The sequence below is a fragment of the Manacus candei genome, unplaced genomic scaffold (genome assembly GCF_025592945.1).
Source record: "Manacus candei isolate 608988 ecotype Guabito, Panama unplaced genomic scaffold, ASM2559294v1 h1tg000002l, whole genome shotgun sequence".
NCBI lineage: Eukaryota > Metazoa > Chordata > Aves > Passeriformes > Pipridae > Manacus > Manacus candei.
The window spans coordinates 8,319,456-8,347,225 of record NW_026138050.1 but is presented as its reverse complement, the minus strand read 5'-3'; the positions used below and the strand labels follow the sequence as shown (position 1 = coordinate 8,347,225).

Genomic DNA, 27,770 nt, shown 5'->3' with positions numbered 1-27,770 from the left:
CCTGCAAATTCACCCACTTACAAGGAGGAGAGTCCCACCTCCCCACTGAGCAGTTCAAACAAGGCACACTGCAGCTGCCACAGCCACACACACCTCCCCAAAAATGATTTACCTGGAAGACAGAAGTACCTCTGTGGTGCCTCCTGCAGCACAGGAGGACATCAGCAAGGACTGAAGGAAAGAGCATCATTTATTTCATGGGAATCAGGGTTGCACCAAATGCTACAAGCTCTCCCCACCCGGGACAGGGCTGTGAGGGTGGGCTGACCCCCAGCTGGTGTGTCAGCCCCTCACATGCCCTCCAGCTGATCCAGTCATCCCTAAGTAGCCAGGGCCAAACCCTGCTCACCTGCTGCAGGCAGGAATGCTGCAGAGGTCTGGGGCAGTGACTGGCCCCACACCCCCTCCACGGTGACGCTGTGTTCGCTGGGGGCCAGGCAAAGGGCAGGGTGAGCATACAGGCTGCCCTGGGGACCCCAAAAACCAGTCAGGGTCAATGAAATAAGCTTTTCCATGCACCTACTTCCCCTCCCCACACCTCTGTAATACAGAGCAGATTGGGGAAAAAACAGTTTTTTTCACACAAACCCTGGGGAGTCATTACTACTCGAGTCCCAGAAAGAGAGAGGAGCCTCCACCTGCTGTTTGCTGTTTATTTTAGCAGAGAGAAAAATACTGTGGACAAGAGGCATTTTGCATAACTTAACAGAAAATAACACTTTTCCTTCACAGATCAACAGGCAAAACCACTTCCTACACATGGCTATTTTTTGGTGCTAACAGTTTGATGTACTGGTAAAATCATGGGCTTCCTCTAATATGCTGTGATAGTTAATCTGAAACCCAAAGCCAGACTTAGGCTTGGGGGGCTCCTTTGCTGTTGAACGTAGCTCCCATCGCTGTTGAGCGCCGGGTTCACCCCCAGGGCACTCCCAGGAGGGATTTTACAGCCAGGGGCTGTCTGGGGATGCCAAGCAGTCCCATGGCTCTCACAATCCATGCCATGTCCTGACTTCTCTTCCCTGGCATGGCTGGAGAGGTGACCCAGAATGAGGGGGAGCACGGGCAGCACCAGCAGCCTCAGTCCAGGGCCAGCGAGGGGATCTTGCAGACGAAGGGGAAGGCTCTGCCACAGGCATTGTCATTCCAGGAGCGCAGTGCTACCCCCCAAAAAAACCCAGACATTAGCTGAAAAAAGGCACAAGGAAGTAACTACATACCACCCTTGGGACCAGGACCTCCTCCCATTATGGGAGGCTTTCCCTGGGTGTGCTCCCATTTGCACCACTCCCAGCCATGCCCCCTCCCAGCATTCCCCTCCCCATCTGTAGGGGATCCTGGGGCCCAGCTTGGACATGGTAGTGGAGGAGTAGCTGCAAACACAGTCCTGTACCCCCATATATATCAGGAGGCTGCCCGTGGACAGGGCATTTATGTATGTCTGGGAGTCTGGACACAACTGGCTGGTCTCACTGGCAGTGAAGATGTGAAGTGGAATTTTTGCACAGGTAGGGTCTTGTCCCACTTCAGCAAGATTCCCTGGCCTGAGCGTGGGAGAGAAAAGGTGGCAAACCAATGGGTGTTTCCATGATCCTCCCATGCGGGATGGGAAATGAGAAAATTTGACTTTTGGCTAAATTTGGTAATTCTTCAAGGCAGCTGATGTTCCTGCCCTGCTGCTGCTATGGAAGAGGGAGATGGGCTGTGAGCAGCAGGAATACGTATGTGTCTGTGTGTGTGTCTGTGTGTCTGTGTGTGTGTATGTACACGGTGAAAAGGGAAGATATACCCCTTCTCTGTAATGAAGAAAGAAAATAAGACTAAAAAAGTGAAATGAAAATCCTCTGCCTGCCTCCAAACTCTTCAGAAAAGCAGGAGCTGCGCTGCATTGAATTTATTGACATGCAAACAACGCTGAAGGTGCCCTCAGTACCCAGTGCAGCACTCACCACTGCTGTGTCTGTACCAGATCTGCACACAGTCCTCCTCCTCCGGGATGGAGTGGATCCCATCATCAGGCTGACTGCCATCCCAGTAGTGGTAGTCGTAGGAGGAGCCGTCTGTCCACTCGAAGTGACCCTCCTGGCATGGGATGGGTGGAGAAAGGCCATCACTGCAGACCCACGACTGCAGAGGGTGAGGGGCCCACTCCCTTGGAGACCCCATCTCCATCCCCAGTGCCACACAGCCCAGGGACATGGGGAGAGACTGTCACCACTCAGCAGAGGCCAAACACCTTATCTGGGTTTTACAACTGAAAACTTCCAAGGACAGCCCCAGAATTCACAGTGTTCTCACCAGAGGAAGCCCAGAAATTAAATCCATATTTTCTTTTTTAACACCCCCACCCAATTCTGTGTTCCTTTTCCTCTTTCTTTTCCATTCCTTTCTCAGTATCTATGAAAAATTTGCTGACATGGGACTGTTCTCCTGATGGTCTCGATTTTTCTTTCTAACATATTAGACTATATATTTCCAACATGTCAGCTTTGAAAAGTCACAGAGTATCACAAGAGAGCAATGGAACTTGGTGATTTTTGACACCGGAGACCTTTTCAGTTTATTTGCTCTTCTTGAGCAAGCAGTACAATACTCTTTCTATTAATCCAGTAATAAAATATGAATAATTATTAATTATTTATATTCATGTTAGTAGCACTTTTAAAAGCAGACTGGAAGGGAAGAAATGACAACTTTCTCCATGCACTGCACAACAGATCCTATGCCACCACCTGGTTAATGGGGCTAAAAGGGGCAAAGGAGAAAACCAAGTGGCTTTACAGGGGGAAAACACAGAGAGGTGAATTTTTCAAAGCCATTTCCCACATGATTTCAGAGAGCTCTCACCTCACGCAGGTCGTTGAGTCCCGTCCAGATGTCGGTGGGGATGCCGGGCACGCGGCTGTTCACCAGGTCGTACACAAACACGTTTTCTTCCCAGCTGGCAAAACAGAGCAACACAGAGCCACCGAGGGGGGATGTCAGCAAATGGTCAGGAGTGCCCCTAAGCATTCCCCCTACCACTGGACCCATGGCCAAATGGGTCCCTCTCTTCTAATTACTACTTTCCTGGGTCTGGGCAAGAGGAGTTGGTGAGAGCTCAGGGAGAGGGAATGAGAGAAAAAGCCTGTGTAATTATACAGCACTTCCATCCCTTTTTCAAGAGTAAAAAACACAGTTTGTGGAAATTTAGGGAATACTATGCCAGTTTTCCTGCCAGTCCAGGAAAAGACATTTTCTATATCACCTTTGTGTGCCCAGTGCATCAGACTTGACCAGGTAGCTGCTGCAGAAGGATGCTTAGGCTGGAACACGAAGCTACAGCTGACAGAGAGATTGTGCTGTGGGAATGGGACTTTGTCCCCATTTTCCTTCCTCCCCATGCTGTGATGACATGTTTCTGCACCCCTCACCTGTGGATGGAGGCCAGCTTGGCTGATCTGATGCCAATGGAGAACTCGGCACAGTAGAGGTCGGCTTCAGCCCAGGTTTTGTTGATGGGGAAGTACCGGTAGCAGTGACCTTCGTACTCCGTCCAGAAGAGCGGGCAGGAGTAGGCGTGGACAGGCTCTGGCATGGCTGGGGGCAGAGCAGAAGACAGCTGGTGGTGGTGAGGCAGCATTGCCAGGCAGCTGAGCAGGCAGTGGAGGCAGCAGTGCCCAGCCCTGCTCCCCCACCCCATGCAGGCAAGTAACCACCAAACACACACATGGAAAAACCAACCACTGCGGGCGCTGTACAAAAGTTTGCAAAAGCGAAAACACATTTTGCACAAGTTGTGGGCTTCTCAGTTTTAGCATCTGCCTAAACCAGGAGGGATATTCCAAGCCAGCTTGACATCATTTTCAAAGAGGGTGCTTAAAATAAAGGCACTAACGTTTGCTACTGGGGAAACCAAGATAAGGGCTCCTCTCACCTCTATCAGGCACCACCAGAGCCACAGTGCTGGGATGGGAGCTGACAGCCAGGGCTGCGGGGTTATGGCTGTGTTCTGCCCTCCTGCAAGGACAGCCTGCACTTCCTCCCTCCAAGGAAACCCCCTCACCATCCCTGTCCCTGGATGCAGCCATGCACGTACGCACATGTTGGATTTCAGCCCCATAAATAGCCGGGCGAGGCGCACGTGCCGCCGGGAGCGGTGCCAGCCTATCTGCCTCCCACCACCAGATAAGAGCTGGGGCCATGGAGCTGCTCATCGTCCCTTGACACTTTTCAGCACAGTGGGGAAGTTGCCCCAAAAGGGGCCATTGTGGGGGCAGGATGTCTTTCTGGAGCCTTCACAGTTGCCGCTGTGTAAACACGGCAGTGGCGTTAACATGTCACTCTGACCTCCTCCGTGCCTGCTCCCTGTCACGCTTGGGGAGGATGCAGCACACACCACACCCCCCCAGCATGAACACAGGTGGAACCCCCAAATCTTGGGGCACAGAGGCTTAACTCTCTTAGCTGCTGGTTTTTGAGCCTTGGGGCATTGCCAGCTCCCCCCAGCCAGTTCCCACATCCCCATGGAGTCCTGGTCTGGGGTCAGAGCTGCTGCTGGAGCGAGCAGGGCAGTGGGCAGGGTGGGTGTGCAGGGGTTGAGAGCAGACATCAGATGCCATCAAACTATCCAAGCAGGTAACAGGCTCAAGCCTGGAAAGGTCAGGGTGGTGCTACAGGGCCTCCAGTACTGAGAGGCTGTGGGGAATTGCTTTTCCCAAGGGTGGGGAGAACAAAACCCTGCCAGCGGCAACGAGGGATGTGGCCACAGCAAGGGAAGCAACAGCACAGGCAAAAGGAGAGGCAAGGTGAATCCAAAGCAGCTGTGTGAGTGTTCATGGAGCCAAATCCTTCCCTGTGCCAGTGCTGGCAGCTCTGGGTGATAATTTCATATTTCATCAGCTCTTTCAACACGGGGATCTCTGAGTGTTCCACAAACAGCCAGCCCCCGGGGTCCCTGCTGTCACAGCTCACTCCCAGGTGACAAACCACAAATGCAATGAGCCTTTTTTTCCTCCTGAACAAGGCCAAGTCAACTGCCAGGCTCAGTGGGGCTGTCACCATATCAATCTGCCTCGGGTCCTCCAGCCATCAGTTCGGAGGAGCTGAGGCTGGAGGCAGCTCTGCACCCCACAACAACAAACCCTCGAGAGGCTCAAAGGGCTCTCCCATCCTCCTCAGCACTAATTATGGGCTATGGAGGAAAAAGGATAAGGCATGCTGGCCTGGAAGAGCAGCATAGCTTTAGGGGAGGGTGGCCAAATTGTAGCCAGTTCAGTGGCTATGCAGGGTTCAGCTCTCTGGTTCACACTTGGCCATACTTGCATTGGGAAAAACCCTAGAACAGCCCTAGGAAATGCAAATTATTTTATTGTAGCAATAGAGCAGGACTAGAAACTCTGAGAGCTGATGTGATTCCCCAGGAGTCAAGCACTCCTTCCCTCATGATGCTGGCCAAGGCTCCCAATCTCCACCAAACACAAAGCAGAGCAGGGGCAGAGGGTCAAACCTACAGGATGAGGCTTCAGCTTCACCACCAGGTCACGGGTGAGACATGTACCCCCATTCAGGGCAGGGCTGGGATCTGGTCCTGGCTCACAGAGACTTGAGGTTGCTGTTCCTTCTTGTGGAGGGCAGTGAGAGGTCTGCGCCAGACAGGCACCACCAGCAACTGGGATTTTATTATAGCGCCTCGACAAACTCCTCACCTCTAGCAGCGTGGTGGCAAAATTCACAGGGCTTATCCCAGCAGCATCCCCAGCAAACGGAGCCTTCACTCCTGAGTGCTAATTGCAGTGGGCGTCCCAGTGTCCTGGCTCAAAGACGGGTCCATCAGCACCCCGACTGCCAGGCAAAATCACCCTCCTGTTTGTTCAGAGCAGCTGAAACCGAGTCAGAAACTGAGACAGTCCTTCTTTGTTATTCCATACTGCTTCCCATTAGGTAGCATTAATTTGACGAGCTTCAGTGAACCAGAGGTGCCTGAAGGAATTTAAGGTTAAATATACCAAAAAGGAAAATATGGGAGGTCAGCTTTTAATTAGCATCTCTTCTGTTAGGTCAGGATCAGAGGCTTTGGCTGTCTCTTTGGAGGAGAACTACTGCTCCCAGTTTTACAGGCAGGAACAATTAGGGGAGCTGCTTTATTTGGGGTCTTCGAGGGCTATTTTTAGCAGAAAGGCCATAAGAAATCTGATGTATGGTTGTGAGTATAGGAGCCTACTCATGACTCTATAGGAAACCCTCAAAATCCAAGCCAGCAGCTGTGGGTGCTATTTTGATCTAGAAGAGGACAAGGGTAGCATTTTTGGGATATTTGGACCAAATCCTCACTTTTAAGCACAGCAGCAAAACATCACCCCAGCACCATCAGCTCCTCTGCACAGGGCAGGAGCAGCACAGCCAGTGCCTGCAGGACAGGGGTTCCTGTTGACCCTAGGTCAGTTCATCCATTTGTCTCCAAATTCCTGGTGAAAAATGATGGCAAGAATCCTTTCTCCCTTTGCTTATTTACAGCACAACAGTTTTAAGGGCAGGACCGTGTTTTAAGGCAGCACCAGCAAAATAGATGTCCAGACTTGGCTGAGGATAAGATTCAGATCAGGCAGCTGTTACTAACTAAGAAAAGCTGGAAAACAAGTGTTTTTGGACCAGAAAAATCTCTGGATTTGTGTCAGTGCCAACAAGACTGGAGCCTTTTTATTTATTTACTAGCTGAGATCCACTGTAGAACCACCAGGAACATCACTTATCAAAATCTTGCAGAAGCTGGCACTGCTCTGCCAAGAAGTTTCACTTCCCCAACTGGCCTCTTTCCAATTAGAAATAATTAACTGAAAAAGTCCTAGCCAGTTTCACAGGAGTTTTTTTTCATTCCAAGATGCTACTGGAAAAAAACAAAACAAAACAAAAACCCCAACCAGCTGTGTGGCTCCCAACTCAGCTGGTGAAGAGCAGGTTTGCTCCTGATCAGCTTCATCCCAAGGAGCAATGCTGCCTCACCTCCACAGATCCACAGAGCTGAGATATGAAGTTTGGGGTTATGAGATGGTTGGCAAGAGATGCCCATGCAAGGAAGATTCCTGGGGGGCCATGGCTCCATCAAAGAGGTTTAGACAGCAGATCAGGTTAGGTCAATGCTGACAGCAGATGCTCTTTTTGCTGCAGAGCATCAAAGAGCTCCATTTCATCAACAGCTGACAGCTCACCAAAAAGTTTAGGGGCAGTAGGAGACACCTCACTGAAAGGCATGGTCTTGAGACATCCCCCCTTGGCACATCCACAGGCTAATGCTGCCATCTGACCTGAAAAAGCAAGTGAACCTCTTCAGCTCTTGGCAAGCAGCTGGTTTGGAGGATGTCCATCAACGCCAAGAGGTTTGTCTGGAGCTAATGCCAAGGGAAAAGAGCTGGGGAGATCCCTGTCAGGTTGGCTGGGCCCTTCCCAGGGCAGAGCTGCCCCCAGAGCAATAATATCCAAGGGCTGGGATGCTGAGAGCGAGGGATGGGGAGTGGTCCCAGCTGGCAGAGCTGGGGCTCAGGATGAGCATCCTGGTCCTTGCCAACACGGAGCCACCTCTTATCAGCTCAGGCCATGGGGAGGGCCAGCAGCATGGCTTTACCCTGGCTTGGCACTGCCAGAGCAGTGGGCAGTTACAGGGCATGGGTAAGACAACAGGGTTGGGACAGGGGACCCCCAGGACCCCTCCAGGATGGCTTCAGGAGAACCTGTCTGTGGCTGGGCTGGGGGGTTCAAAGTGCCAGCTGAGCCAGACCTCCACCCCACCACATTCCTGACACATCCACTATGTCCTCATTACTGAGTAGACCCAAAGAATAGGCACTAAAAAGGGGAGGTTGTGGGCTGGAGCCTGTGTCAGGGGCTAAGACAGTGCTGTTGTGTGATGTTAGGATGCCTCAGGGCACCCATGGATTTAGAAGCACTGACAAACAATGCCACCTTCATGTTACTTGCAATATTTATCTTTCATTAACAGATGAAAGAGTCTCACACTGAGTGTCCACGAAGCAAGTAGATCAAGGGAAGGATTTTGGTCCGGGGGTTACATGGAGCTGGAGGGAATAATATCCACTGATGGATGTGAAGCTCATTCAGGCAATATTTCCACACTCTGAAATGTTTTTTAAGGTGTATATTACAAATCTCCAAGTAAAATATTTAACAGCAGTTGAAGCACATTGGAAGGGACATCCTTTCACACCAAGGGCTTTGCTTTTCAAAATCCTCTAATGAAACCAAGCTGGTTTTATAGCTTCAAATCTTCTGCCAGGTATGTTTGGAGTTATAAGGATACAGCCAACACCGGGAGCAGCACTCCTGCAGCTGGCACTGACAGATAGGAGTTATCTTGCAGAGTTTTTTTCCTTCTTAATTAGTTTTGGCAAAGCTCCCACAGATTAGTTGTCTGGTAGGAAAGTTGGGCTTGTATCGATCCTTTTTCTCACGATCTCACTGAACAGCACTTAAGGAGCCCCTTTCTGCTCAAATTCCCAATAAACCTAACGTGGTGTGAACAAACTTGGAGCAGCAACTCTCACTTGCACCAACCCCATGTAAAAGTTTGGAAGAAACTTAAGTGACATACAGGAGTCACGATCACCAAGAGCTCTGAGGGGAAAAAAGGGAAATAAGGGGGAATCCCATCCTTGTGGCCACTTTTCACACACAGTAAGTGTGAAAAAATTAACGGGGAGCCCCGGTGGCCACAGCCCTGCACCCCTCACACGTGTGCCTTGTGCAGTGATTCCTGCAGTCCCCGCAGGACCCACAGCAGGGCCACGGCCCCGAGCCACCTCAAGGTGTTGGTGAAGAGCAGACAGTGACACACAGAAACAAAGCCAGCCCAGAGAGACTTTCAGCATCCCGAGGAGAGGGACCAGAGCTGCCCTTCTCACGTCCCCATGGCAAAGAAGAAAGTTGATTTCAAAGAAAGTGAGGGATTTCTGGAGCAGGCAGAGCAGGGGGAGCGCTGCCGGCCCCGTGGGAGACACACGCGCTCCTTCCCTGCCGCAGCCAGCGCCCATTAAATCACCTTCACCCCGCGCCGCCGCCGGGCACTCACCTTGGCTGATTTTGATGTTGGTCTGGGGGAAGGCGTGTGCGGCCAGCAGGGCGGCGGCCAGCAGTGCGCACAGGGCCCGCCCGCAGCCCATGGCCGGCCCGCCCGGCTCCGCTGCCGGGCGCTGGGGTCGCGCTCGGCCCGAGCCCCGCGGGCTATGGGGGGCGGCCGCCGGCCGGGGCGGATATAGGGCCGCGCTGCCCCCTCCCCCGAGCAGCGGCTCCTCCGCAGCCCGCCCCCGGCTGAGCCCGGCCCCGCTCAGCGCATCCCAGACGGGACCCGCGCCCGGGGCGCGCCCCCAGCCCGCCCCCGGCTGAGCCCGGCCCCGCTCAGTGCATCCCAGACGGGGACTCGGACCCGGACCCGTGCCCAGGGCGCTGCCCCCAGCCCGGCTCGGGGTGCACGCTGCTCCCAGAGAGCCATTGTCACCCTCCGGAGCTGCAGGCGAGCAAGGACATTACCCCTCCTCGCCCCTGCAGCCGCATCCCGGGTTGATATTCAGTGTCCCCATCCCGCGGCGCCGCGCCGGCTGCGTCCCTCGGGATGCTGGCGGAGGGGACTCTGGGCAGCCCGTCACCTCGGGGGGGTGACAAACGGGACCTTCTGCCTGCGGGCAAGGCCGGCAGAGAGCGGGCAGGGGAGGCGGCGGGAGGGCGAGGGCTGTGCTGACACCGGGGCACCGGCGGCGGCCGCAACCGGGCACCTGGGGCGGCGGGGGGAGAGGGTCCCAGGGCTGCAGGGCAGACGGGTGTAACACATTAATGCCCCGTTTTGTGTTGTTCTTTTCTTGTTTTGGTTTTGTGGGGTTTTTTGTTGTTGTTGTGGTTTGGGTTTTTGTTTGTTTGTTTGTTTTTCCTTCGTTTGGTTTGTTTGTTTTTTACCCAGAGCAAGGCACTACAACAGCCTGGAAGAGGGAACCCCCAGCTGTGCCCGGGGCTCCGAGGCTATTTCAGAAACGCACACAGTACCCATCTGCCAGGTCTGTGCTGGGTCTATGCAGTACTGAAACAGCAGAAAACCTGGTATGAGACAGCACTCTGTATCATTAATAGCCAATATTATCCAGCATGTCTCCTTCCTGTGGTCAACATTTGGTCAGACATAAACTTCATGTGTTTAAAAATATTGTATAAAGTCCTTTCCTAACTGTGGCAGTGGTAAGGGAAAGAGCGCAGACACAAGTACTATAAAATTTTGTGGCCCTGTTCCATTTCCAATTTATGCCTTAAATCAGCATTGAACAAACTGCTTAGGAACACACTCAATGCTGTTCCCTTTTTATTCTTAGCTACCAATTAAAATATTCAGCATTTTTTGGGACTTCAGTTGGGATGACCATTTTTAGAGGCAAGATTCAAATACAAACAATTGGGAGTGATGGGAGGCCTTCAGTACAATAAAGCATCCAGACTTACTCCAGAGACAGTAACTCATTCAATCAATTTTCTATATTAAGTTTTCTTTGCATTAAATAAAGCCTTTTAAGAACATCTCCCCCTCACTTGCATACACTGATCTGAAACTATATGGCTCAAGGAAAAGCTTATTGCTACAGCAGACCACTAAAAATGAAGGAATTGAGATTATTAGAAGTCAAGGCATGCCTTCTCCCTTCTTTCCTGTGTGTCATCCCCAGATAAAGCCAGTGTTATAAACAACTTTCAGCAAACTATGGAACAAAAATCTTTTGAGTATATTAATCTATTTCCAAAGCACAGATGTTCAGGGAGGAGAGATCCTGAATAATTTTTATCCTGTTTCTAACAACAGACCCACGGCAGCAGCATCCCCCCAGTGCAGGTGGGAGCACCGAGCCCCCCGTGCTGCCCCTGAGCCTGGCACAGCAGCTGGGCACCAGCTTTGCTCCCAGCACTGGGACAGCACAAGCACGTTAAGCACACAGTGCCAGCTGGAGTTGCAGCTGCACTTTGTGTTACCTTCCAATTTCACCAACCATGAGATGTGCTTCACCTGCTGGGTGCAGCCCTGGGAACAGGTCTCAGTGATTCAGCCCTCCCACTCCTCTCGCTTCCCATCCTGTGTTCTGATTGCCCTGCAGGTCGGGAGCTCCTCAGTGTGTTTCCATCCTGCTTTTATTGACCTTTCCTCTGGGTTCCCTCACCAATTTTTGGCATCCTCTGTACATGACAGCCCCCTCCCTGTGAAACAGATACCTCACAACTCCGAGGACAGACTCAGGGCTAGAGTACCTTCTGTTCACATTTCATCCCCAGTGTTGAGCAAAGCACATGGCTGGGCTCAGATCAGCTCCCATGGAGCTCGTGCTGCTGCCCACAGGCTCCAGATGGAAGAATATTAATGTCCACAGCAGTAACTGCTGAAACCACAGCCCCTTGTCTGAGTCTTTTTGACTTTTCATAGAAGGAGATCTTCCTTCTACAGCATGTGTTTGCCCAGAACTCCTCATGGGGTCCCTCTCCATTGTGATTTATTGATGAGACAAACCAGGAGGAAGCCAGAGAACTGTTGACCTCACTGCAGGACAGAGGAGGAGCTTCACCTTGCAGAGGGGCAGGTTAGATCCACAACGTGCTCAGAAAGAAGATGCCCAGCCCTGGAGCCACCACTGCCCCACTGCTGTGTGCTGCCAACACAGAGCAGCTCCCAGTTCATCTACAGTGAGGAACAAGGGGGTAACCATCAATGTTTTGGCTTTTCTTCTGCTATAAGCATAACTGAGGGAGCTCAACAGAAAGGTGAATTCTGCCAACAGGTATCACCCCAGTCTACGTGGCACAATTAAATAGAATTTTATTTTCAATAAATATACAATCTGCATCATACCAGACAATATGCTGTGAAAAAATAAAATGTACAGAAGCAACCAACAGGACAGCTTGACCGTAACTAAGTTCGCTTGGTGACCTGGAGAACTACCAGGGTTAACACACACAACACAGAAAGAGCCACTGCAGTCTGTGAGAGAACTAAAATTGTGTTATTTTGGGTCTTCTTAACCGCAAAAGTCCCTGCAGGAGGTTTCTTTTGCACAGCACAAGTTTGGAAAGATGCGAGCTGGTTTTCCCGGTACAAATGGTATTGGAAATGTTTATTTTGCTATATCATCACTGTATCTACTACACACACAGACTGCTATCGAGAGTGGCAGGTCTCACTGCTGACGGGACATCAGATCCATCTGACGTGGGGCCGCACAGCCACACGTGTGCCCCGGCACACAAACGCACGCACTAACAGGAGCTTAATTCTGTTAAAACTAGTACAAGGACAAAACTGGAGTCAGAATCGATTTCACCACAGGTTCTACTGTTTAAAAAAATACTCTAGCCTAATTACCACGTTCACCAACGAGAGCACATGGGTACTTATATCTCTGAGAGGATGAGCCATGGATTTGGACTGGAAGGACAGCAGAGGCAACTCCCAACTCCTCCACCCACTCTGCGCTCACCATGGCACCTCCACGTGCAGCCCATGCCGCCCGGCCACGCGCTCCGCCACGCGGGATGCAAACAGCTGAGCGGTGCCGGGGGCAAGCACCGAGAGGTCTGGCCCCAGGGGAACAGCCAGGACCCAGTGGGACATGGTTCACAGACGCCAGTGCGGCCAGTTGGGTGCTGGCAGCTGCTTCAATCCAACAGAGCTACTGTGGGGTGTGTGTAGGGTGTGAGGTGGGGTGTTTTGGTCACTGGTTTATTTTTTTATCTTGTCCGCCTGCTTGGTCTGGCTGCCATTCGTCTCCCACCTCATGTGACCTCCAGGGATGCCGGGGAGACGCGGTCGCACTCCTCCCGGGACCGCAGGCTGTGCCACTGCTCCACGGCCGTCCGGTGCGCGTTCAGCATCCGGCGCCAGTGGTTGGACTCGGGGGCACCTGTCGAGTACTGCCCGATCACGATCCTCCCAATGAAGTCATTGCTGCTCTTCACGTTGTGCCCGTAGACTGGGGGGAGCAGAAACAGAGACCGGTCAAGACAAAGGCACCGCTCGTCCACCCAGAGCCCTGGCCCAGGAACCCAAATATCCTCCACGTGTCCCCTCACACTGTGTGCCAGATGCCAGCACTTCTGGTATGTGACTCGGCACCTCAAAAATGTTAGAGACCAAAACAGGAGTTTGGAAGGAATAAAATAAGCTGTAATACCAACTAAAATACAATTCAAATAAGCAAAACACAGATCCACAGTTATGGAATTTAGCAAGAACAGGTGAAGTAGAATCATACAGTGGTTTGGGTTGGAAGGGACCTCAAAGATCATCCAGTTCCAGCTCCCCTGCCATAGGCAGGGATACCATCCACTAGAGCAGGTTGCTCAAAGCCCTTCGTGTCTGGCCTTGAAGCAGAATTACATCATGTAAAGAAGTGCCAAAAGCTCTGCCTGGGCATCGTGAAATGACAAAAGCAACCCTGCAACCTGTGCCTGGGGAAATGCAGAAGCAGCATCTCACACTCTCCTCCTCCAAATGCACGTGACCCAAACTGCTCCAGCGCTAATCGACAGCCTTCCCGACTGGAAAACAGGAACTACACACGTCCAGGCTGTCAGCAGGATGTTTACACGGAAAAGATTTGCCATAATTATCACTGCAGCTACTTGTTAGAAGACCAGGAAAGAAACTGAGGGAGAGACATCAACTCCACACCCCATCCTTTGGATTAGCCCAGTCTCCTGGAACAAAAGGCAAACCCTAATGATGGGCTCGATCCTGGGAAAGGCTGAACACTCCCACTAGACAGGAGCAAAAGCACTTTGTGTGCTACGAATTGAAGCCCTGCTCTGGCTCATTAGAAAGTTGAATAAAAAGTCTTTGCAAGCTGAAGCCAGGATATCCACAGGCACTGGCTGGAATATTAAGGATTAAAAAATCTCCTCAGGAAAGAGAGGGATTTTTAAGAATAAATGTCTGCAGGAGATCCAAATCCAGCCAGGCTCGCGCAGCAAGAGCATGTTCAGTGTGGAGTGGAGCCGTGAGCCCAGCACTGCCATTGCTGCCCCTGCCACCAGCACCAGCTCCCCGGGGCTGCTGGAAACCAGCACTGGCAGCAAAGCTACATCTGGGATCCCTCACAGCACACCCTTCCAGGCAGGCAGGACACCGAGCACTATGCACTTGACCCCACTTCTAGTGGGGCACCTTTGTCAAGGCTGCATATTTCCTATTATAATACACCCCACAATTGATTAATGTTACTTTAATGTGGCACTTCGTCACCTCCACGCTCTGCAAAGGCTTGTTCCTCATCACTGCACCAGTCTGGGATCTTATTCCCTGGGTGACTCAGGCACCACCTGCCAGTGCAGACCCAAAATCAAGCTGAGCAAGGTTACATCTCACCATATCCCTTCCAACAGCTCTGACATACACAGTTCATGGGCAGAGATGCTTCTGCCCACCAAATTACCTGTGAATATTTTAGGTAACGGCAAACCTTCAAATGCCCAAGTAATTTGTCCAAATAATTTCCCTAAAAAACCCACTCCGCAACTCAGACTCCTGTAAATTTATCTTCAAACAATGATTTGGGGTTCACTACCCCAGCAGGAAGACTGCAGCTGTTCTGCCCATCACCAGCAGCTATCTAGGGGTGATGCCATCAACTCTCTGAGATGTGTCGCCGAGCAAGTGCCCCTGTCAAGAGGCCAGGCTGGTGTTATTTGGAAAGGCCACCTTCTGAGGATGTGGTGAGGAATTTTAAGCCATCCATTTCCAACTAGTACACAGCTTGTCACGGTTATTAACGAGTTCTCCTACAAAGCAATGGATCACAAGCATAGCTAGCAGGACTATACTAAATGTCCTGCTATGGTTTATTAGCCTAGAGAAATCAAATATTGTGATAAAATTTATGTGCCATGTAAAAGTACCCCCAAAACAAATTTTTACACAGGATTTTTTCCATCTTTTTTTTTTCCATTCTTTTTTTTTTCCAAAATGAAAGAAAATGAAAAAAATGAAAGAAGATCTTGGGAGACAATACTAAGTAATTTAAACCAAGAAGTCTTACAGGCCCTCAATTAATCACAGGATAAATTAACAGTGGGGAAGTACCCCAGGCATACAAATTCTTCAAAAACATTCCATGCCAGGACTGTAAAACAAGCAGGTGTCCTAAGTAAGGGGACCTGTTATTTTACTGTTGATCCAAGTATTTTGAATTCCTGTAATGCAACTTGCTAATCTCATCCTGTCAGGTAATTAGCATGCTGAGTCCTTTGGGGTATTAATGAGCTAATTATACAAGCATTGTTGCTTCTATCATTAACTAGTGTAGAGAGCACAGAGACTTATTGCTGAAGAACAGGGAAGACATTTTCCAAGGCCAAATGCTTACTCACACACAGACCATAAGAGGTGGCACTAGATCAATCTCAGGTTAACAAACTCGCAGTTTCACCACAGCAGCCTTCTCAAAAGATGAGAGATCTTTGTGGGCCAAAAATTCTGCTCCACTCATCAGTTCATGAGCCTTTTAAACTCAAGGACATGCTTTTCTGAGAGGCTAACTGCTGTATTGCACTCACAAATGGCCAGGATTTGCTGAGCAATTTGCTGATGGCTAAGTGGTACCGAGCTGTGGAACCTTACCCAGGAGAAGCTGGTATTGTGAAAATAAGCTCTTTCCCTTTGCTCACATTCAGGAGCACAATTTTTCCTGTTGCTATCATTGGTTCTTCCAAGAACAGCTTGGAAAAGAGAACTGTAGGAGCCCAGGGGCCCAGGAGAGCAGCTGAAAGCTGTGTCATCGTGCCGTGGGCTTCTGTCCTGGCACAAGGAGGGGGAGCAGCTCCCCAAGTCCTCCTTCAGCTGCAGCAATCACTTCTCAAACACAGGGGCAACCATTTCCTTGAGCATCAACAAGCAAGCACCAGCCACTGCTGCACTGTTTACACTCCTGTCTGACACTTCAGCCCGCTCCAAAACCCTGCAGAAGCAGTTACCATCACACTCTTGAAACAGACCCCTCAGGTACTCACGGACTGACAAGGGCTCCTTGTGCTCAGCCTCAGGAAGTAAAAAGCACCTGCTCTTTCCTTCCAGCTTCTTCCACAACAGGTAGAGGTGGAGAAGCCCCTGTGGTCCAGCCACGGGCAGCAGCTGAGCACTGCTCCATGCTCCAAGCTCAGGTGACAGTACAAGTGGACTGAACTGTGTTCCCCGATGCCTGAGCATCCCCTGACATAGTCTGAAAGGAGCTCAGAGTAAACTTCAGATTAAATCTCCCCTTGGCCACAAAAAACAGTAACTCCATGGAGCTGCTCAGAGGCAGAAAATGAAGTAATTATCATCTGGGATTTTCAGACTGACCCAGACTCTGGTTATGAACAGGTAGATGCTGCTTTCCATTTAAGAAACCTATTTTCCTGACAGAAACTATACACCTGATCTCATGAGCTTTTTTCCTACCATCAGGGTAATTTACACAATAGCAACATCCATTTCTAGGCCAACACAGAGCAGAAAGCAATTAAAGAAGCAGAGGTCAAACCAATTCCTTCTGCAGCTGCTCTTCACCGAGGGATGCATTTGGAAACAGAGAGGCTCCTTAAAAAGAAATTCTTCATAATAAAAATGCTGAAATACAGAAGAAAATTGGGTTCACTTATGTCCATTAAATGGGTTGAATTCTTGAGAACAAGTTACATGATGTAAATAAAACATTTTCATGTTATACACTTATTGATGCAGCACTCCTAAATGATGCATATCAAAGTGATGGGGCCCTCAGTGCCACATGAAACATCTTTGGGGTAAGGGCCCATGTGCCCCACAGGGCTCCTGCACAGGAGGGGTGGCTGAGGGCCCCCCAGCCTGGCTGCCTGCTCCCTGCAGGGCTGAGAGCACAGCACGGTGGGTATCAGGCACTGCACAGCCCAGAGCTTCTCCCCAGCAGGGCAGCGACTTCCAGGGGATGTGATGACACTTGGAGCTCCAACATCTGGCTCCAGGTGCAACTCTAGCCTGAGCTTTCCCCTTGTCTCCTACCAACCTCAGTCACATGGAATCGCATTTTACCAGTCAACTGTTTTGCATGTCACTACATAATCAACCCATGAGGTTGCCTAGCTGGCATCAGCCCTGGCACCAGATCCAGCCAAAATACCCTTTACCTTCCCCTTTGCCACTACATTGAGACTTTCAAACTGCCTACCTGTGAAGAGCACGACTGCAAAGCATTTGTCATCTGTGAGTTACGTGCAATAGTACAATTTAAGCTGGCATTTCAGATACTAATTCATCCTTTGATTGAACTTATTAGCAGCCTTGGAATGACCAGGGAGGAGCACTGACTCAGAAAATTTCCTTAAGCTAACTTCAAGGCTACCAGTACCATATATGTGATGGGGAAAAGCTTGTGACTTGCAGCTGGGGCCGGTCACAAAACCTCTGCACCTCCTGCAAACCCTTTTTCAGATGTGCTCAGCAGTTACTCAGCAGTTAAGGCTGTGCTGCACCACCAAGTACGGCCGCACAGCGCCTCTGCTGCTGCCTCTCTGGGAGTAACAGCAGAGCAATCTCAGCGTGCTGGAACAGCTGAGAGCTCCAGCACAAGTAACTAACTCTTCTTCAGTCACCTACATCGTTACCTGCAACACAATTAAAACCATTTAACTCAGAGAAAAGAAAAATAAGCAAAAACATGCCCAAGGCTGCACATGGGCAACTGAGGGGCAGAGTCTCCCTGAGGACACAGGTCTCACAGGTTCTCTGGTAGAACCACACAGTGTTTGCACTGACCCATCAGCACTTCCTGCACTTCCCACTTCAGCCTCAGCGCTTGGCAAGGTCTCAGAAAGAGCCTCCTTCACACACCTGCCCCACTTGGGCAGGCAGTGCCTCAACCCACCCTCGGCAGGCAGAAGCCAGTGCCCAGCCCTCTCTGTGCTGACCACCAAGCGCTGCCACCAGCCACTGGGGGTGAGCTGTCAGGTTAAGTAGGACTGAAAACTAATTCTGAACTGCTTGACATCAATATTGAAAAGCTATTTAGCACAAAGAGGTGCTGCAAGGAGCAGCAGCAGCTGGGCTAATGATGCATACCGAGAAGGTCACAGGTATGGACCAAATCCTGCCCCTTGCTCCCTGAGCATGGCCCATCATATTTAGTAGAGAGGAGAGAAAAGCACAGGAAAAGATGCCGTGGTTTCACATTTATCAATTTAATCTCTGTCAGGCTCTGATGTGCATGTAAAACTCACTTCCCAGCCTCTCCTCTCCCTGCAGTGTCTGCACCTGCCCAGTTCCAGAGGGAACTGGAACTACTCGAGCGTGTGGCCGAATCCTGGCACAGCTCCAGCATCCAGCTGATGCTCCACGAGGGAGAATGCCACCACAACAGGACACTCTCTTTGGAAAATCACCTCCCTCCCTCAAGGGCAGCCCCTGTGCTCTGGCTGGGGCACGCAGGGAAGGGGACCCTGCAGATGCACCCCGAGCCAGGCGTTTGCCTAAGCAGGGTCTGGCCTCAGACAGGGAGAGGAAAGTCCTGTAGGAGACAGCAGGGACCCAGGGTGCAGGGAAAGTGCAAGAGCACAAGTGTGTCTTACAGAGATCTCAAGGGCATGCAGGGCTGACACCTCATGAAATTACCTCATCAGGAGAAACTGGAGTAACGGGCTGGATGCATCTATCACAACAGCCCAGAGGATACTGAAAAGGAGTATCTACAGCTGGCTTTTTCCACCTCCAATTCCTCCTTTTTTAAAATCGCATCTTAATTCTCTGCACTATGAGCCCCAGATCCAACAAAGCACACGGATGGTTTCACGCATGTTTACACACCTCACACAAAGAGGCTCCAGCACCAACCCCATACAGCACCTGCACGAAGGCAGGGATGGTCGTGAGGGAGAGGCAGCCTCTGCCTTCACGACCATCTCCTCTGATGGCCACAGGGCCAGGCACAGGCATTCCATTTCCAGACACTGCTCTGCCACCCACGGCAGCTCCCACCGCCAAGACTTTTCCTCATTTGATACACAGGGAGATTCCGGCCTTGCAAGACATTTGAGCAATTCCTTTCACCACAGTGTGACCCAAACAAGATGAAGTGGAGAGGCAACACTGCTTAAATTAAGGGTCTTGGCAAAAGCAGTAAGCACCAATCAGCCTGGAGAGAGGGGGACTTGCTCCTTTCTTTAGGAGAAAAATATTCCCCCAAAATTCCAGAGAACTCCAGCACAAGCCATTTCTGCCACATCTGATGTGGTACATTTAATAATTAAGGCCACTTGAAGAACCTAATTCTGCCTTCTAAGCAAGCAACAGATTGGCTCAGGAAGCATTAGCATATTGTTGCTCTCACCAGGATTAATGGTGTTTCACTCCTCCTCGTTAAAGAAGCCAGTGTGCTGCAAAAAGCCAAATCCATCCACGGAGCGTCTTCCCTGAGTGACCCTGGGCCAGGATTGGGGCTGCAGGATTCCACTCAGTACCTCCAACCAACCCTTGCCACCTGCTCTGCTCTCACCTGCTCCAGGCTGACAGACAGCATCTGTCATGGAGTGGGACATCCAATCCCCCACAGATGGGGATTGAGAATTGAGAGCAACAGGGACCTTCCTCCTCCCAAAGGGGATTTGAAGCCTTTGCATTGTACTTCTGCAGAGAGGCTCTGCCAGGCAGGGCAGGCTTCAGGAGGCCACTGTCTCCCCTTGCCAGCACATCTCCCTGTGCCCTTCTCCCAGCACCCTGAGGTGTCCTCACGAGACCTGCTGGGACACCTGGAGTGGCCACAGCCCCTGGAGCAACCTGGAGCAGTGCACTGCTCTCCTCAGACTTGGGCATGGACCATATGGTGTCTGCTGCATAAATGCATCAAGTGTTTTATAATGCCAGACACAAAGGCCAAATTCTGATCTAAATTAAACAGGTATAAATCCCCAGAAAACCTGGTGCTGACATCAATGGTTTTTTCCATTTTTTCTCCTTTGGCTAAGGTGGGATTACACAGGTTTAAGCAAGGATTAGACTTTGCTTCTGAGCTCCAGATATGGGAAATATACAGACAGTCCAATACTTCAGAAAGACACATTTAATAGACATTAAGAAACAATTTTCCAGCGTCAAGTTGTCTAATTATCCATCCATCTAAAAGATGCTGTGGTGCCCAACACAATAGTGTTTAAAAAAAGAAACCACTTCTTCCACCAGCATTCCACCATGGGAAAAAAAAAACCAGTTTAGTTTGACTCATACATTAGGGAAGATTTGTTCCCCATATATGTGTGCAAAACACAAAGTGCCTGAATGTTTGTTGGGTTTTTTTTTTGTTGCAAAGAAAAAGCAACAAGAGAAAGGAGAGATGAGCATCTGAGTCAGCAAGTCAAAATGTATATGTGTGATGACTCCAGATACATGGTGGTTTCCATCCTGGCATCTCAAGGTCATGCTTCCACACAGCCAGGGAAATCAAAATTCAGATGTATTTCAGGGGAAGCCTGAGGACAAAAACATTATCAGCCTTCAACCTGCTCAGCTAATTGAGATATTTCAAAATCAGTCTGTTAATTAAAAAAATACCACTGAAAAGCCTTGCTATCTCTGCATCCTGTTCATGGAACATTTACAAATCTCATGCAGCAGGCAAACACCAGAAACATCACCTCGTCTCCAACATCTACACCACAAATCTGACCAGCAGAGCTGATGGTGAAAGACAGTGTTAAGGGCTGAAGAGAGAATGCTCATGAGCTGCACCCTCAGCCAGCACTTACAGGGAAGATCTCACCAGCTGTCACACACATATCAAGGTCAACATCTCCACCAACAAGCAAACTCTAGCCCAGTCTGCTTCCCTCCCCCAGGCAGAGCATCCTGTCCTGCTGGAGCCATGGCAAACTTCCACAGGGCAATGGGGCAGTGGGATGAGCCCCACCACTGCTCTCCATCAGATACCATCAGCCCCAGTGCTGTCCTAGCTCCAGCTACACTCCCAGCCAGGTCAGATGGCAAAGCAGGTTTTCCCTCTGCAATTGCACAGACAGTACTCTGAGCACGAAAATGATTTTTCCCTCTTTGGGGACACTCTGGTCTCTTCACGAGCCATAAAGATCCTGCCACTGTAAACACGTACAAGAGCTTATTTAAATGGAGAAAGACACACACAGTCACCACGAGGACCTTGGGGAGATAAATATTCCCTAACTGTGAATGCTGAAGGTTGCCTTTTTTATGGTAAGTGATCAAAAGATGTTAACGAGTCACCGAGATGCAGTTTGCCCTGGAGTGCTGATGGTTTTTATTGGGCCATCTGGGCTTTACTGCAACACAAACAGCATTACTGACGATTGTTATTAACAACATTATAATCATTAACAAAATACTACAGTGCTCAGATTTCAGGTGTTGTCCACCCTCCCGCTGCACAGCCCAGGATTTCTGAAGGTTAGGCTGGGATTTAGAGGACAGCCTGCCCAAAATCCAGCAGTGGGGACAGCACAGGGTCTCTAGGCACCCAGCATCCAGCTCTCCTGAGCACAGAGGCTGCATCTCAAATAATCTTTTTTCTTCTTGGAAATGACAGCTTGCAGCCCTGCTGTCAGGACCAAATTCCACCTTCCCCTTACCACTGGACAAAGAGTAACCAACACCTTTGTTCACAGGTATACACAGTTAGGAGAACACCCTGCCTTTCACAGCCTGCCCCATTTCTCTGCAGCAGGTGAGCCCATGACTTACCTGCACTCAAGCACAAGGTGGCACATGGGGGGATGATGTCAAGTTGCCAAAAAAACAGGAAGTGGAAAAAAGAACCATCCAAGAGTGCATTTCTGTTAGATATGGCTGCTTATTACCTAGACAACATATTTGATAGAGTAAATGAAAAATCAAACATCATCTCCACCAGCTGTTGACTCACTCATCATCTTTTTTTTTTTTCCTCAGGACATTAGACTTGTTATGAGTATCAGTGGCTTTCCTGTTTTCAGCCTCTTTTGGTGAGAAGCTGTGAACAGACAATACTTGCAGCAGCAATCCTGACCCTGGATGCCTCTTCCTGGAGAGGACATCCCCACCTGAGCTCATCCCACCTCATTTTAGGCACTAAACTGGGACATGTGAGTTAATGTGGAGTGACAGGTCCAGTAAGCATCAGAGGTAGGAACAGAGGGCAAGGCAGAAAGGCAGCTTGTACAAGGTGTCCTGCACCAATGTGGAAGGAGAAGCATTTTGGTCGGTAAATGCCAATAATTTACAGTATTGAATCCTTATATGCCTGAGGAGGAGGAAGGATCAAAGAATCAGCCCAACCACCACCTTTCCCAATCTTGGCTAATGCAAAGCTGTCTCTGTGCACCCCATCTTGGAGGCACTCACTGCCCCCCTCCTAATCCAGCCATGCTTCAACCCTGGCTTTGGTCTGAGTCCAGCTCTCCAGAGCACCACCAGGAAAGCAGGGAGCAGGATGGTGCCTTACTGTCCACTCACAATGCTTGCACACACAGTCCTGGCTAAATCACAGCAAAATGGTGGAGAAATCCTTACTAGAGTGCACTAAACCCAGATGGTTTTATTCAAGATGCACAACAGAAAAACACACAGGGGAAAAAAAATTAATTCTACTTTGTCTGGATAGTGCCTTACTTTGCAGTGTGGTACCAGCCCCATCAGGAGCCTGGAGCCCCAGCTGATGGGAACTGGCAGGATTCCATGGCTTTCCAGTGAAGCCAAGCCAATGTAAAGACAGCTGCAGACTGGGTCCAAAATATGAAGCCACAGAAAAGGTTCCTCTAAATTATTGAAGACATACTCACTTCTGGCTCCCATGACTGCTTTTACAGCTCCCTCTCTCCATTCAAAGCATCATCACCCACCCGTTAAGCAGGATTATTTTCCTTTTCAATTGGACTTTGACTCAACAGCAAATTTAATTAACTGACCTAATGGACTAGAGCTGTGTATTGGAAAAAAGAAAAAAAAGAAATAATAAACAACTCCCAACAAAACACACAACAGAAAGAACCATTACTGCAGCAAAAAACAAAAACAAAAACACCCAAGTTAAACCAAAACACCCAAGCACAGCAGGAGCAGCCAGCCCGAGGACACCCACAGCAGTGCCATACCCAAGCTGTGTGCCACCCTTCAGTCTGAGAGCAGCCAGGAAATCCTGCCCCACCGCTCTTCCAAAAAGCTCTGCACATTCCTTCCCAGCTTTGGAGCCGCTGGGGACATTTCTGGCCTGGGATTATTTATTGCAACGTTCAAAGCAAGCAATATGTCACTTTGAAAGTGAAGCACCACTTACAAGGCTCACCGCTGAAATCCGACTGCATGATGTATGGTGATAATTCAGCCAACTTCCCATTGGCTTATTTTGAGACTACATCCCTTTGCACAGAAAAATTTAATCAGAGATCCACTCATTAATACTGACTTCATCCACTGTGGTGAGGAGCAGCATATTCCCCTCACCCTCCTGTCTGCACACAGCTGCTACTCTGTTTGCCTTTTCTGCTACTAGTAGGAAAAGTGGAAAACAAAGAATAGAGTGTTTCCCACCTGTCACAAGATCACCTGATGGAAGCTTCCAAGAACAAACTCATTGCTGCACATGCAAGGTACAGTCAGGGTGACATGCATGCAAAACAGTGATTAATTATAGATGTTTTGCTGAGGAAATTTCTGAGCATGAAGGGCAAAATTTAAATTGCTGATCAGCATCACTTTTGTCCTAATATGTTTGGAAACAAACTAACGGGTTGGAATTAGCCTCCTTGTACCAGCTTTGACACCTGTATCTGGCATGTAAAAAGTAAAATTAAAAAATACTTCAAAATACATCCTTTCTGAAGCAGATTCCTTTCTTTTAATCAAAAAGGGGTGAGTTATGGGTGGAAAGTTGACAAAAAACGTGTTTGTGAAGCATGAGAGCCCAGTGTGGTGGAAGAGTGTGGGTCCCACCACCCAGCCCCTCTGACCCTCCAGACAGCAAGATGGTCTGACCCTGCTCCTGATGGTGCCCGAGCTCCACAGTTCCATAGGCTGGGTGAAACCACAGTGTGAGAGGGAAACCCACCCTTCATCAGGGTCCCTGCAGCCCTGCTCAAGATCTCTCTGCTGGGAAATGGCAGAGAATGCCACCAACCACAGCGGGTCCCTTGCCCAGCGCTGCTGCCCAGCCGGGACCATCCCCGTGCTCTGCAACTCCTGCTCCCACCAGCACCTCGACTGCCAAGCTCTACTGCCTGGTTTTATGCCTCGAGAACAAAAATAGGAGATTCAGAAATTGTTTAAAAATAAGAATTCCTATGCCAGCCAAACATCTCCAGCGCTGACAAAGCTCTTGAGTGAAGTCAGCTTGGGACTGCTCCTGGCCCACAGCCTGCATGGTCTGTGTCTGGGTCCACCTCAGCTGTGCCACACAGGGCTTGGCACTGAATCTCAGCCCTTCAGAAATAAAGGCATGAACAAACCTGCTTACAGAATAGGAGAGGTCAATGTGAAACACCTCCAGCTGCATCATCTCACCAGCAAACCATGTCGAATTTTTGCCAGTGCCTGGGCTCTGGGATCATTCACTACTGCCCTCTCATTCTTCTAATTTTTGACTTTGTGCCCAAGTTGGCTGTCACTGAGAAGTGCAATTAATGCTCCTGCTCTTCCTCTGCACAAAAGCATTCCAAGTGGCACCAGTTAAGCCAGGATTGACACGGTGTGCTCCCAGCCAGCTCCAGCTGTTGGGTGGCAATGCTGGGAACAGCTTCTGCAGAGGACAGAGTGCAAATTAAGCTTCCCTGGAGACCCCAGCGATGGCCACCCCTTGCAGGGTGGCTACTGGGACAAACACTGCCCTGCATGGGCTCATCTGCACACCCACAACTGCTGCTTTGTTCACCCCAGAGCCAACCATGACCATGCTGAGCCAGTAACACCACCACAATTACCTGTGAACACCAGGCTGGTATTCTCCAACTCTTCCTGTGGAACCTTGAAGCTGAAGGACTCATTGTAGAAGGGATCTATCGTGCCCCGCATGCAGGAGGTCTTCTTAGTTTTTGTTAATTTTAATCCATGAACAAGCTGAATTTTCACAAAGGGATCTGGCAAAAAGCACAAGGCACAGGCTCTGCATTACAGGCATCATGAGTCAGTACCCCTGTTCATGAAGGCTGGGCACTACAGGGATGGACCACGATGAGAAACAGCCTTTGGAAATGGTAGGGACTTGTACCCCCACACTGCTCCCAGGGATTTGCAGTGGAGACAAAAGTCAGGCAGCAGGATTAAAAACAGTCCTTGCCAAAACCACAGTTAATGACAGCCTTGATACAGACCAAGCACACTGTTCTTTTTGGAAAATGCTGATATTCTGGCAGCAGCAGTGGCTGGGGCAGGGAACACAGGAAAAACACCTGAGAATGTAAGCATGGAGCAGTTACCAGCCAGCATGCTCAGAGCCAGCAGGGAGCACTGCCCACGGGTTGCCTTACAGAACACAAGGGGGGAACATTAAAGCTCCTGGTTCCTCACCTCACCCTGGTACAGAGATTTGTACTTTAAATATGGCAAAGGTATTCACAGGGTAAGCGCTCCAAATACTTTCATTATTCTTGGTTATACATTTAATACAAATATCCAGAGCCTTGTATTGAAAAGAACTGAGCATCCAAATCCCCCTGGGTCCCCCACAAATTGCTGCCTCACCACTGATGTGCTTTAGAGGCACATATATATAATCTGTGCATGAGTAATGTGAGAAATGCACTGCCCTTTACCTGAACCTTGGCTCATGTCTGTCTGAAGGAGCTGTTTTGCTCTAATGATGTCCACGTTCAGTCTTCCCGCGCTGGGTAGATAGTTTAGTGACAACAGCAGCTCTCCCAGCTCCACTTCATTCTGCAAGGAAAAGGCAATGTGGAAATTTAGAACAGAGCTCAGAGGGGAAGGGAAGAGAAGGAAGAGAAATTAAATAAATCCCATTTGTCTAAGTGCCTGAAAAATGAATTTTAGTCACGCTCTGAACTGCAACCAAGAACCATCTGGTGGCTCCTCGTCCTAAGCAGAAACAAGAAAAAATACTATCCCCAAGTGAAAATTGTTCTTTAATCACTGATTTTTCCCCGGCTTTTCAGCAGCAACGCAAAGAAGACCTAAAAGGAGGCAGAAATACAAGGTCAGTAGTTTTTACCTGCTCCATTTTGAATGGTTCCAGGTGGTTCTGATCTTAGCCACGTGCAGAACATAAATCCATTCGAGGAGATATTATCTTTACTTCCCAGCCCCCAGGGACCACACCAGCCACTTGGGAAATTCAGGTATGCAGTGGTTAATGTATCCCTGAGTCACAAGAAAGCAGTCCAGAGGAGACATTCCCTCAGCATCCAGCCATCTACCCAGAGACCACGGCACAGCCTGACTGTGCCCTCGCTGTTCATCAGGCTGCACTACTGCCACAGCTCTGCTTCAATACAGCTGTGCAGCCATTATTTCTTTTCCTTCTACTTAGTGATGCTTAAAACTAGTAATTAAAGAGCTGGAGAGCTGATATCACTGCTCCTCTTCTGCCTTGCACAACCTGGCTCTGAGATGCTCTCACTGTCAGATGCAAAATACACACACTGAAACAACTCTGGAGCCTGAAAACACACCAGCCAGTCCAGGAAGGGCATTGATCCATCTGCCTTGTCCTGCCTCAGGTCCACACAGGAGTGCAGAGCTAGTTCTTCATCCCAAATAGTCAAACAGTTCAAAACCAAACTAGATCAGGTGGTTACAGCCCATTTCCAAGAGGAAAAAGAGCGGCAGTGGTATTGCAATCATAACAAAAGGCTTAAATATCTTTACTGATGCCCCATATATTAGATTACAGAAACCAGAAACTAAAGGGTTGGGTAGACAATAAAGTAAAAAGCTCTGAGACACAGTCACAGCCTGAACTGACCCGAAGAACCAGGTTCATCAGCAGATGGGGCAGCACACAAGGCACAATCCCTGGCAAGATATCAGTGGCTCAGGGAAACTGAGGCTGGGCTGCTGGGAAACCCAACCAGTTCATGGCTATTCAGCTGCAAGTGGAAAAGCACAATTTCCACTGGGTGCAGAAGAATCAGAGGGCTCAGACCAAACCCAGGAGCAGCACAGCACCTCCTGCCTGGCTGGCCAGCAGCCTCCAACAGCTCCTGCTGATGGCAGGTCACTTGGCTCCTCACCCAGCAAGCCAAGCACTAAAAGTGATGTCAGGTAATGGCATTAGAAGTTTTTCCCAAGACACTCGTTCATGCTTTTCAAGTGTGCCCATAATTCTGTTAATTATTTTAAGGGAAGGAACGTGCAAGCCCCACCTCCACAGAGGCCATGGCAGGATGGGTGTGCTCAGAGCCAGCAGGGGAGAGCAGCCCCACTGCAGGCAGCACCAGCAGCATTTGCAGCCATAACACAAGGTCTTTTCAGAAGGAAGCCCAGATCCCTGGATAGCTCACCTCCCCAGGCAAGTGACTCAGCCTTTTCAAGGCACTTAATTCCAGCAGCCAACTGCCTCTGATATTATAAATGCATTATTTCCAGCTTAGCCACGAGGATCTGGGAAACATGCTTCAAATCCTGCCCTGGTGCCTGAGGGGATGTCAAGCACTCGAGAAAATGAATCAGTTGCCAATAGTCACCACACTTTCCTCCCTGGCACATTACACTGGCACTGCCCTCACTGTGCTGCTGCACCACATCCACCAGGTTTCTCCTGCAGTCCCCTGCCGTCATTAGCAGGTAAGCAAAGAATTCACGGGTT

The 27,770-nt window shown here is 49.8% G+C and overlaps 3 protein-coding genes across 3 annotated transcripts in view; 1 reads left to right on the top strand and 2 right to left on the bottom strand.

The window, feature by feature from the left end:
* The window catches only part of XYLT1 (xylosyltransferase 1), a 597,640-nt gene that overhangs the window by 545,931 nt on the left and 23,939 nt on the right, over positions 1–27,770 (top strand). The gene's annotated exons all lie outside the window — the stretch shown is intronic.
* Positions 712–9,192, bottom strand: CLEC19A (C-type lectin domain containing 19A). The gene is made up of 5 exons (XM_051776299.1): positions 9,062–9,192; positions 3,414–3,579; positions 2,848–2,941; positions 1,950–2,082; positions 712–1,160 (listed from the first exon to the last, which is right to left on the bottom strand). Exons 1-5 carry the CDS (start codon positions 9,150–9,152, stop codon positions 1,081–1,083), a joined length of 564 nt encoding a protein of 187 aa, XP_051632259.1. The 5' UTR covers positions 9,153–9,192; the 3' UTR covers positions 712–1,080.
* Positions 11,810–27,770, bottom strand: part of SYT17 (synaptotagmin 17) — a 34,024-nt gene continuing 18,063 nt past the window's right edge. Inside the window, exons 6-8 of the mRNA XM_051775996.1 lie at positions 25,762–25,882; positions 24,931–25,086; positions 11,810–12,983 (exon numbers count right to left, since the gene is read on the bottom strand). Of these exons, the coding sequence (XP_051631956.1) occupies positions 12,787–12,983; positions 24,931–25,086; positions 25,762–25,882 (474 nt within the window). The 3' untranslated portion in view covers positions 11,810–12,786. The remainder of the gene's footprint in view (positions 12,984–24,930; positions 25,087–25,761; positions 25,883–27,770) is intronic.

Bases quoted from the DNA above. Each gene is read 5' to 3' on its own strand.
- CLEC19A (XM_051776299.1), bottom strand. From the start codon at position 9,152: ATGGGCTGCGGGCGGGCCCTGTGCGCACTGCTGGCCGCCGCCCTGCTG. The intron at 2,942-3,413 runs GTGAGGGGTGCA...CTGTTTTGCCAG, and splicing joins AAGCTGGCCTCCATCCACAG to CTGGGAAGAAAACGTGTTTG. The intron at 2,083-2,847 runs GTGAGAGCTCTC...ATCCCATGCCAG, and splicing joins GACTCAACGACCTGCGTGAG to GAGGGTCACTTCGAGTGGAC.